The following is a 12,436-nucleotide window of genomic DNA, read 5'->3' as shown; positions in this document are numbered from 1 at the left end:
AGATTTGGCTGAATCTCAAAGAAATTTAAGGTAAAGTCTTTGAAGATTTGTTTAGGTAAAGTTTTTAAACTCACAAGTAAGTCTATTTTTTTATATATATTTCATTGTATCTCTATTCTATATGCTTTTCTGCTCATATTACTTTTCTATTCATATGTATTTCTTTTGACAATAATTTATATGTATTGTATTTGAACTCAACCAAGATGTCGTATATGATTTTGTGTTCCTCTTCTTCATTTGATTGTCGTTTTCTTTCATTACCTTTTACTTGAGTAATTGGTTGAATTGTCCAACTGTTGCAAGTTTAAGAATTATGGTTTAATACAGTAAAAATTGTTTTTAATGTGGGTTTGGGTTAAAGTTGTTAACAAGTTATTGAAGAAAATCTTAAGAATCACGACTATATATAAACTTACTTGCTTGCCTTTTGTTCATTTTGTTGTATTATTTCTTTATATAAAAATCAAACATTTAAATGAAAATCTCTATCACCAAAATTGTATGAGTCGAAAAAATCTCTTCCTCTTTGATTACAAGCAAAAGCATAATAGGTTATGTATAACTACAACCTTTTATTCCTTCAGAACCCGTTGACTAAATGGTTTATATAATGAATTGGTGTTGCGTTCTAACATGTTTTGTGTTCTATTAAAGTTTTAAATCTTTGTTGACACTTTTGCTTGTCATTTTGTTTGTGGTTTCAATTGTTTTTGCTAAACTATTATGTTATTGCTTTATTTCTAATTTTTTGGATAACTCTAATTGTCTTGTTTATTTTAACATTAAATAGGTATGAATAATCTAAAATGTAGTTGGATGTACGAGAGGTTGGATGGTCGAGGGGCTATTAATTCTAGTTTTATAACTGGTGTCAATGACTTTCTCAAGTTTGCATGTTCTCACAGAAATCACATGAGTGGTGATGAAGTTAGATGTCCATGTAAAAAATGTCACAACATTAATTACATGGATATTGAAATTGTTAAACTGCACTTTTTTCGTTTGGATTTGTTGAGAACTATTTTGTTTGGAAGTATCAAGGGGAAAAAGAAGTGATCAATGAGATGTCTAGTGATTTACCAGGTGGTAGTTAACCTGGATTGGGAGATAATCCATATCGCCAAATGGTTTTGGATGTGGCTGGATCAAATTTTGGCCAGGGTTCATCTTCGCAATGTTATAGAAATATCGAACTTGAGTCATCTTATCATTATGAACCTTCAATGGAGGAAGTTCCTGATCTTTCAATGGAAGAGGAACCTAATCCTGATTCACAAAGGTTTTATGATTTGCTACAATCAGCTGATAGAGAATTGTATCATGGTTCTTCCCTCTCTCAACTCGCATTAGTTTCTAGGATGTTAAATAGCAAAATGGAGAACACTTTGTCACAGAGGGGTTATAATCAAATGATGCAACTATTTAAAGAGGCTTTACCTGAAGATAATCATGTGTTGGATAATTATTATCAAACCAAAAAGCTAGTGCATATCTTGGGTTTACCTGTTCAAAAGATTGATTGTTGTAATTCAGGATGTATGTTGTATTGGGATGATGATAAGGATCTAACATCTTGTAAGTTTTGTGGCTATGAGAGGTATAAATGCCAAGTTGATTCTCGTAAGAGAAAATTGGTTCCTTACAAGAGAATGTATTATTTTCCTCTTATTCCTAGATTGCGAAGATTATATACGTCTCGTGCTACAGCTGCCGACATGAGATGGCATCATGAGCATATACAAGAAGAGGGGGTAATGCGTCATCCATTAGACTCTGAGGCTTGGAAGCACTTCAATGAAACTCATTCTTTTTTTGCTGATGAACCAAGGAATGTGAGGTTAGGGTTATGTACTAATGGTTTTCAACCAGTTGCTCAATCGGGAAGAAAATACTCTTCTTGGCCAGTGATTGTTACTCCATACAATTTATCTCCGGGAATGTGTATGAAAGAAGTTTACATGTTCTTAACTATCATTGTTCCAGGGCCACACAATCCTAAGCAAAAAATTGATGTTTATCTACAACCTCTAATAAAAGAATTGACTTTGTTGTGGGAGACAGGTGTAGAAGCATTTGACAACTCAAAAAAGTAAAATTTTCAATTAAGATCAACTTTGATGTGGACTATCAATGACTTTCCAGCATATTATATGTTATCAAGATGGAGTACCAGTGGCAATTTAGCATGCCCTTATTTTATGGAGGACGCACAATCCTCCAGATTACATTATGGTGGGAAAATAACTTGGTTTGACAGTCATAGGATGTTTCTTGATCAAAACCATCCATTTAGGAAAGATCGTAAAAACTTTCTTAAAGGTCATACTGTTACAAGATCGTCACCACCTGTTAGAATGGGACAAGAAATTCTTACTCAAATCTGTGAGTTGGGGATAAGGAAGGTAACTGAGTTAGATGCTGAAGAAGTTAATAAGAGATTATGTAAGTCATGTGGTTGGAAAAAACGAAGCATCTTTTGGGATTTGCCTTATTGGAGTTCTAATATGATACGGCATAATCTTGATGTCATGCATATTGAGAAAAATGTCTTTGATAATGTATTTAATACAGTTCTTAATGTTGATGGCAAAGCCAAAGACAATCCCAAAGCATGTCAGGAAGTTACAAAATACTATAATCGGCCAGAGTTAGCAAGAAATCCCGATGGAAGCTATCCCAAGGCTGCATATACAATAGACAAGAATAAAAAGAAGGTCTTGTTTGATTGGTTGGAAGGTGTGAAGTTTCCAGATGGGTATGTTTCAAATATGAGTCGATGCCTTGACACAGAAAAATTTAAGTTATTTGGGATGAAAAGCCATGATTGTCATGTGTTCAGGCAACGACTATTGCCAATTTCCTTTCGTGAGCTACTTCCTAGTAATGTGTGGCAAGCACTTACAGAGTTGAGTTTGTTTTTTAAAGATCTAACTTCAACAGTTCTTCGAAAGGTGGACTTAGAGAGATTAGAGGTACACATCCCACAAATTTTGTGTAAGTTAGAATGAATATTCCCTCCTGGATTCTTTAACTCAATGGAGCATTACCCGTGCACCTTCCATATGAAGCAAGAATTGTTGGACCTGTACAATATAAATAGATGTATCCTTTTGAGAGGTAAATATAAAATATTTATGCAGTTATATAGTGTCAATATGCTAGTTCAATATGATAATTTAATTTCTTACATATATAGGTACCTTCGAACTCTTAAAAATATGATAGGCAACAAAGCTAGTGTTGAGGGTTCTATTTGTGAAGCATACTTGATGGCTGAATCAACACAATTCTTTTCTCATTATTTTGAACCTCATGTTATGTCACGTCATCATAATGTGTCCCGTAATGATGATGGTGGTGTTATGAAAGATGATGAAGAAAATTTATCAATATTCACCCATCCAGGAAGGTTATCGGGTGAAGCCAAAAAGAGAGATTTGTCTCTTGAGGAAATTAAGGCTGCCCAAACTTATATTCTTCTAAATTGTCAAGAGGTTGAGCCGTTTGGGAGGTACAATTTTAAAGGTTATACTTCTTTCATATAATAAATTTGTCCATATACTATGAATTTATTTTTGACTTATTTTGTTGCAATGAAGCTTGTATGTGCAACGTTTGCAAGAAGAGTTTCCGAATCTCTCTCAAGATCAAATAGATGAGAGTCTCGAAACATATTTTTCTGTATGGTTCAAGGAATATGTAAGCCTAATTAAATCATCACTATCATTTAAAATATAATGTGTCGAATTGTCTTGTGAATTAGACTAAATCTTATCATATTTTTTTTAAATATGTTCGATCCAACCATATTGAAAATGAATACTTGTGTAGTCTTGCTCATGGACCATTAATAAGTGTGTATTCTTATCTGGTGTGTTTTGTTAATGGATACAAATTTCACACAGTACATCGCGGTAGTGCAAGATCAACAATGAATAGTGGAGTTTGTATCTCTGATCCAAATACGGGTGATTACTATGGAAGGATTCAAGAAATTATACAAGTGGAATACCGTAGAGCACCTTTAAAGCAAGTTATGTTATTAAAGTGTGAATGGTTTGATCCGGCATTAAATATTGGTGTTAAGGTGCATAATCAGTATAAATTGGTCGATGTTAATCATCGTCGCCGATTTAAAAAATATGAACCTTTTATTCTTGCGATGCAAGCAACTCAAGTGTGTTATTTGTCTTATCCTAGCACAAAGAAGGAAAAGGACGATTGGTTAGCTGTATTAAAAGTCAACCCTCGAGATGTCATTGAATTACCTGATGAGGGAGTGATCACAATACCAGAACCAAATCTTCCATTTCAAGTTGAAGAAGTTGAAGTTCATGAGATAGATACGAATATTATTGTTGATGAAACTATACTTCTGCATGATCTAAATGGGGAGGCAATTGAAATGGATGAACCAATTGATTATGGATTGTTTCCAGAGCATCATGAATTAGATGAAGAGTTTACAGAAGATGAGTATGAAACTGAGAATGAATCTGAAGAGGATGATGAGGAGTTCGAAGAAGAAATAGATACAGACTAGTGTATTGATAGTAATGTGCTACAATGTATTTAATGACGTTTGTTTATAGTAGTATGTTTTGGATGCTATTTGTTTCTTGTGGAAAAACAGTGCTTACTGATTGTTGTATCTTTTGTGTGCTTTGCAGCTCTAATTTCTTAAAGCTATTAGTATCTTTTTGTGTATGGCATGCTTCAACTTTGGTTGAAATTTTTCTAAATGTACCACATTTTTAGCATGAGCAGGTAAACTCAAGAAATAAGATAGTTGATTATATAGTTGGAAGGCATTCTCAAACTTCTGTTTTTCCTACTTCTGGACATTCTCAAGTTCAGTTTGGTCCATGATATGTGTGAAAGAATCTGAATATTTCTTAAAAGAGAGAAATTATTTAACTCAGATTAGATAAATATGATTGACTTTGTTTTTTTGTAGATATGACACCAGGCAGAGGTCGAGGTATCACAAGTCGTGCAAGCAAGATGTCAATTGGAGGTCGAGGTAGCACAAGTTGAGTTAATATGCCTACTGTTCATATTCCCATAACTAGTTCTCAACAAGGTGGTATTAGCTCTTCTAGCGGACCAAATAATATCATTCAAGTTCAGACTTTAGTTCCTACTATTTCGCCTCCTGTTCAAACATCAAATCAATGTAGTACCCCATCAGTTCATCTTGAGCCAGCCCTTGTAATACCTAATAGGAGCAATGCAATAGGTGAGGGTGCATCTATTGATCAGAGAAACGTAACAGGTGACTCTACATCTAGTCAAAACAACACAATAGGTGAAGGTGAGAGCAATAGTAACCCTGAACAACAGACGCTTGTTTTTCTTTCTGTTGCCGGGTTAGTGTGTATTTGCACTATTATTATTAATATACTGTGAATTTCTGTATCAAAGAGTTCATATAATATCTTCAATTTTTTTTCAGGTTGGAACCTTTAAGTACTTGCTCTAACCGAATATGTGAGTCTTTCAAGAGTGAGCTTGATCCCAAGGGAACTACTTGGAAAAGTGTCCCACAAGAAACAAAATATTTTTATTTAGGCGAATTCGAGGTATAATATTTCAGCATTTTAATTTAAAAAGTTCATCAGTTTTATAGTTTGGATACTGATGTTGTTATTTATAAAACTATTTCAGAAGGAATTCTATTGGGATCCATCCATTGATAGTGAAGTGAAGATACAATGGCGAAGGAAGGCAGCGAGAAGGTACAGTGATTTCATTTCTGGCTTAAAAAAAAAAGGAAAATGGACAAAATATATTTCAGAAGAAATATGGGAAAGTTGGATGAGTATTTGGAAGAAACTTGAGGTTATTGAAAAGTCAAAAATAAATTCAAGAAATCGTTGTGGCGGTCAGGATGCAGTTGCCAAAGGAACACACACGGGAGGCTCTATTACCATTGGAGAGCATCGTAAGAGACTTGTAAGTATATTTTCACGCACCCTTCATTTACTTGTGTCACATTGACTATTTGCAATTGAGTTAGCATTCAAGTTTTTTCTCTAAGGAATTTCTAGAATTTTGTGAACAAGAAAAAACATTTGTTAATGTCAATGTAGTGCTGATATGGATGTGTCTCCTAGCTAATCTTACTTTGTTATGAACTAACAGATATGGTCTCGAATTACACTATACCATGCTTTTATATTTTCATGTACTTTAAATTTTTTTTCTTGTATAGGCTATTAAAAATGGTCGCGATCAAACACCAAGTGAGATACATTTGCATGTCCATACACATGGTCATGATGGAAAATCTTTTGTTGGTGAACGAGCTCAAATCGTGCATGTAAGTTCAATATTCTTACTGCTGATCCTAAGGTTCTTTCTAATCTCTTCATTTGTGGCTGGTGTTATTAGTTTCAATTGTTGTGTTCTTTTCAGTCTTGGTCCACTGCTCATTATATCTCTTCTTACTGTTGATAATACATGAGTTGATGATCCTAGTAATGCCTATATCTCTTCTTACTTCTCAAATAGTTTGGGAGAATGGTTAACATTGGATGACTTGATTTTCTCCATTCCCTTATGATTATTGGCATGAAGCTTTTATGATCTACTAAGTGGTTGAAAAATCTGAAGGTTCTTGCCCCTTTTGGTGACATCTCTTCAAAAGGGAATGGATATTTCTTGTGAACTCGATTTTTTAATTTTATATTGTTGTTGTGTTTATTTCATATAAATCCAGATAAAATGCTTTATCTTGATCTAGCAAACATTCCCCTTTTCGAGCTTCATTGTTATTGTCGGTATTGATTTTGATTGGAATAAGTTGCAGGTGCTTCCCCTTTAATTTCGTTCTAGCTTCTGTTATTTTTTATTTTGATTTTGATTGGAACACAATTGATCAGAGTAGCTAGACATTGTAGTTGTTTCCCAAGGGATGCAATTGTTTTCTGGCATTCTGAAAGCCTGTCAGCAACCACTGCTAAATCCTCCTGCTAATGACAAAGTTCACATACCATTATTAATTTTCTTCTTTTTTATTCACATCGATGTGTCTATAGAGGAATGACAAACAACACAAGATAGGTTGAGAGAAAGAACTATCTGTTTTATTTTCAGTTCACCATTTGAACCTTAGCTTCCTGGGCTCTTTTACTAAGCTTTTTTATGCTTCCAACTAGTCCTTGCTGGCAGTTTATGTTGTTTGAGTGCTCAAATCCCTTTCTATAATCATTATTTTCAGTTCAATTTTGAGAGTTGTGTTCTCCTTCTCTAGACACTTAAGCTTGACAAAGATATCAGGATCAGTAGAAGTAGGCGTTGTAGTTGTTTCTCAAGTGCAATTTTTTCAGATTTCAATTAATTTTTCTCAATTTCAATATGTTAAGAAGATCATAATTTAAACATGTACTAGAATTCATATTATTGTATTTGATGGTAAAAGATAATATACTAGGTCCATAGTTGAAGATAAGCCTCTGTCTCATCATTTAAACTAGAAGCAGACTTTGCAATCAAAGCTTCTCCTTCCATAGAAATCTCGCTTTCCACCTTCCAATCCAATCCTGGACTGAGCCTGCCACACAATCTGGCGACTCCACCAATCGTGGCCTATTTCTAGTATCATTGCTGCTAGGACCATAACAGAAGACACATGTAAGTCTTCCTGCAACATACAGACCTTCTTCAGTAATGGGTCTCCACTGCTCAGCACATGAAAAATTAATTCCCAGACCAACATTAAGTCCTCTTAGGATGTGCACTGTACGGAGAACATAAAACAGTTCCTCTAGAAAAGCCTATCATCAAAACAAACAATTTTCAGAATTGTTCTACAATATATGCATATTTAATTCGCCAACTGGTTCAACTGGCAACTGTTATCACCATGTGAATGAAGGAAAATCAATGTTGTTAACTGCCAATATACTATTGTTTCCAAAGGTGGGGACTTATGGTTAGACAATAGGAAACCTGCTGAAGTTTACTAGGTGAAAGGCATTATCTGTGGTTTTGGAATATCACAAGTAAAATTATAGATTGGGATCGTGACTGCAGCAACTAGGAAAAAAAGACATTTTCCTTTCCGAAACCTAGCAAATTAGGAAAGAAAGATTTATGTTTTCTGACCCTCAGACTTATCTGACCATTCTTTCAACTTCTCAAGTTCTACCCTCAGACTTATCTAACCATTCCTCAACTTCTCAAGCTCCTCTCCTAGATTATTGTTCATGAGATCAACATGAGGACTAGTGTTAATCTGGAATTCTGCTTTCGATACATTTCAGTCAGTGCTTTTTATGAGTTGTGTTCTCCTTCTCTAGACACTTAAGCCTGACAAAGATATTAGGATCAGTAGAAGTAGGCGTTGTAGATTAAATAGTTGTTTCTCAAGTGCAGTTTTTTCAGATTTCAATATTTTGGTGTTGATCTGGAATTCTACTTTCGATATTTGATGTTGGTTTTGTTCAAAATTTAGTCATGTGAACTTTTTTTTGCGCAGTTTGTCTGTTTTTATTCTTAGACCTTTTTTAACTGCATAATTTTTTAAACAAATGAGAACTCATTGCTGTTAGTTGAGTCTGTATGTGTCTATTGTTGTTATAAATAAATAATTTCACTAATTTTCATTCTTTTGCAGGAAAAATATCAAGAAATATTACAGAACCAAACACAAACTCAATCTGAAGTTGATCAATGGAAAGCATATTATCAAGCAGCAGGAGGGGAAAAGAAAAGAAGGATATATGGTCTTGGAGCTCAAGCAAAAGTATTTTATGGACCAAATTTTCGTGTCTCTTCTAGATCTGATGCTTCCGGCTCAGTACCATGTCCAAAGGCTCAAACAACACCGACAGAAAATATGGATGAGTTAGTGGTGCGAATGATTCCTTCGCTAACTAATCACTTGCTTCCTATATTTGTAGAGCAGGTACGTGGTTTGATTTCTCCAACCTCATCTCAAGCAGACTCAGCTACCACATCCATCAACTATTGCCCCTGTAATTCCTGCTCCAACTGCAAAAAATATCGATGAGGATCGTGCATCGCTTTCTAAGGAATGATTGTGGCTCTCTAGTCTCTCTTAGTTAGTTTTTGTTGGCTAGATTTTGTTGCAAATGCTTTCAGCTATATATTTTGCTTGAAATTTATCATTGGGGATATTTTGAACTTGGTAATATAATTTGCACTTAGCTATGTATTTTGGATCTTGTAGAATATTAATTTCTACGAATTAAGTTAATTTTATGATTATATAATATGTGTTGAAATGTGTATTTAATTACACAAATAAAAATATATTGATAGATTTGTGACAAATTATTTTCGTCGCTAAATGAATGGAGATGAAATTAGCAACAAAATATATGGTCGCCCTATATGATAAAACGATGAAATAATATATAAAATGAGGGATAAAATTTAAAATACACTACAAATTTTTTTTTCGCTAAAGAAATTGGTGACGAAATTAGCGACAATAATTTGGTCGCCAATATGTTGAGACGACGAAATAAGTTACAAGAACAACAACATAAATTACAAAAATAGTGACAGATTTTTCCGTTGCTAATCTTGACAACGGATAACTTTCGTCGCAAATCGGTCACTCAGTTTGTGACGGATTCAAATTTTTTGTCGCTAAATGGTTAGCTACGCGCATATAGAGACGAACAATATTTTGTTGCTATTCCGTCGCTAAACCAAAATAGCGACGGAATAAGCTATTTAGCGACCGATTTTGTTTGTCGCTAAACATAGTTTTTTTTTGTAGTGTTATGAGTTATTAGTAGTAGTTATTTTTAGGAGTCGTGGTTCTTGTCCCGACACTCGTCCATTTATAGTAGAGGCTTCATAGATAGACAGTTTTGGAGAGTCTTTCAATTTTAGATATTTTATTTAAAACATATGATTCATACTCAGTATAATCAATGAAGTTTTGAGATTCAGTAAACTATTTTTTAAACGTTTCTTTCAATTTGATGCTTATATATGCTCAAGTTAGTCTTCCCCTTGTAGTCAGCCAGGATGAGGGTTCGCTTGAGGACCAACAATGGTTCTTGTGTGCAGCCCACGTCCAGGGTGTAGGATCGGGTCTTTACATCTTGTGTCACCACTATTAAAACAACTATACTCTTGAATGGATCAAGAACAAATTTCTTTGAGCCATCAAGGGGGATAAAATGGGGAGACCCTATGTCACCTTATTTGTTCATCTTGTGTATGGAAATCCTGTCAAGGAAAATTGATGAGTCGGTCAAGTTAAAAAATTTGATCCTCATAAAGATCTCGAACAAAGGTCCAAGTTTCTCCCATCTATTCTTGACGGACAACCTAGTCCTAATGTGTCCAGCTGAAAATAAATGTTGCCAAAACGTGAATAAAGTAATAGAAGATTTCTGTAAATCCTCTGGGCAGACAGTAAATACCTCAAATTCAAAACTTATCTTCTCTCGAAACTGCCCAAAAACCTTAAGTCAAACCATCTCAAAGGAACTGGGGATTAGAAATGGTAAGAACTTGGGTAAATACTTGGGATAGCATAGGACATCCAACGTAGATTTCCAACCCATATTAGATAACATGCAGTCTACACTAGCAGGATTGAAAACAAAAATCCTGAATATGGTAGGAAGAACCATCCTAGCTAAGGCTTGTTTAAACAATATCCCTACACACCTAGTACAATTCACGAAACTACCTAGCAAAGTTACTAAAAAATTGACCAAATTCAACGTAACTTCATCTGGAGTTCGAAGTGTGAAAAAAAGAAACTTCACTTGATCAAATGGGCAATGATTACCTCTGATAAATGTAAAGAAGGCTTGAGCATCTAAAATGCGGAAACTAAAAACTTAACTCTACTATCAAAACTAGCATGGAGAGCTTATAAGAATCCCAACTCGCTTTGGGCTTCCATGTTAACCAACAAGTATGATAAGAATAGTTCGCTCAACACCCAAAGCCAGACAGCTCCCTCACATAGCAGGACTTAGAAGAATCTTATACTAGGATGGAATATCTGTAAAAAGGGTATAGGAAGTATCATAGGTGTAACACCTCGTATACGAAAAAGGGAATAAAACCAGAATTTGGGAAGTTGCAGGTGCCATCAGCGGAGGCCAAACACGGCCCGTGGGTTGATCCACGAGCCATGGGTGGGTCCATGGATTGGTCACCCTGCCAAAATGGTTGAGGCCAAGAACCACGGCCAGACCTACATATCGTAGGTCAGACCACGGTCCATGGCTAGGGTTCGTGGTTCGAAGTCCCAAAATCATAGTTGCTGATCCCAATGATGGTCCACCAGGATGGGCCGTGGCAGACCACGGTCTATCGACTGTGTCCGTCGGTTGGTAGGTCGGTGAATGCTGGTAGTTATTTTCAGGGTTAGTTGGGTATTTTCGTAATTAATTAGTTTTATTACTATGTAACTTAGGCTATGTTTAGATCCCCTATATAAGCCTTTTTACCCCCAAATTCACCCCGTTTACTTAATTCTTCTAAATTCACAAAAGAATCCCTAATCTCCTCCCAAATAATTCTCTCTCTAGAAACTTGAAGAAGAAGAAGGATTCATCAAGGGTTTCAAGCTAAGGTTCCAATTCCTCCATTGAAGGCTAGCATTTGGAGTCAAGGTATGAAAGTTTTCATCCATGGAGTTCCCAAATCCTCTATTTCAAATGGTAGAATTCCCCAATTAAGTTAGGGTTTTCTTCAATTAGCATGGGTTCTTTTCCTTATTGATTTAAATGATTGAATTATGATCTATTATACATGAATTGATGATACATGATGATTTTATGATGATTTCCCCAAGAACCCATGTAATCCCTATGTTTTCAAGTTGTGGATCATATGATGAGGGATTTTTAGTGTAAAGCAAGTGTTTTATGAACTTAAGCATGTATTGCAAACTTTACATATATTTATGATGAAATCCATATGTAACCCATGTTTTCTAAGAGTTATGATTGAAGGTGGGTTTTGACCTCAAGAGGTAAATTATGGACTTATGCATTTTCTTACGAAATCTATGCAAATGTTTTAAGGGTGTTGGACATGTGAAGAGACGGAGCGCAGACGCCCCAGTGAGGAGGTGCGAGGTAATGGTGGTAGAGGGTACGCGGAGGGGTAGAGGTAGGCCCAAGAAGTATTGGGAGGAGGTGATTAGACAAGACTTGGCTATGCTTCACATTACCGAGGACATGACTCTAGATAGGAAGGAATGGAGGTCGTGTATTAAGGTTGAAGGTTAGTAGGGTTAGCGTGTTGTCTTCCTTTGCAAGGGTATGGGTTGTTAGCGTTTGGAGTAGACCTAGCCTTATGTCGTTTACTGCGTTTCACGCATCACATTACTTTCTTGTTGTTATTGTCTCATTTTTTGATTATACGCTATCTTTTGTATTGGCTGTTATGTTTTGTATATATCTCTCCTGTCACTTAGATTTGT

At 35.3% G+C, this 12,436-nt stretch overlaps 2 protein-coding genes across 2 annotated transcripts; both read left to right on the top strand.

Moving 5' to 3' along the window:
- The first annotated feature begins 2,201 nt into the window (after positions 1 to 2,201).
- On the top strand, positions 2,202 to 4,546 carry LOC125854565 (uncharacterized). Its single transcript, XM_049534150.1, has 3 exons — positions 2,202 to 2,758; positions 3,200 to 3,528; positions 3,909 to 4,546. The coding sequence occupies exons 1-3, from the start codon at positions 2,202 to 2,204 to the stop codon at positions 4,544 to 4,546; spliced, it is 1,524 nt and encodes a 507-aa protein (XP_049390107.1).
- Positions 4,547 to 5,031: 485 nt separating this feature from the next.
- Positions 5,032 to 9,047, top strand: LOC125854555 (uncharacterized). The gene is made up of 6 exons (XM_049534145.1): positions 5,032 to 5,372; positions 5,474 to 5,585; positions 5,671 to 5,958; positions 6,218 to 6,325; positions 8,624 to 8,860; positions 8,952 to 9,047. The coding sequence occupies exons 1-6, from the start codon at positions 5,047 to 5,049 to the stop codon at positions 9,045 to 9,047; spliced, it is 1,167 nt and encodes a 388-aa protein (XP_049390102.1). The 5' UTR covers positions 5,032 to 5,046.
- The last annotated feature ends 3,389 nt before the right edge of the window (positions 9,048 to 12,436 follow it).

This window comes from Solanum stenotomum, chromosome 1 (genome assembly GCF_019186545.1).
Source record: "Solanum stenotomum isolate F172 chromosome 1, ASM1918654v1, whole genome shotgun sequence".
Taxonomy (NCBI): Eukaryota; Viridiplantae; Streptophyta; class Magnoliopsida; order Solanales; family Solanaceae; genus Solanum; species Solanum stenotomum.
This window is presented reverse-complemented; position numbering and strand designations above follow the sequence as displayed.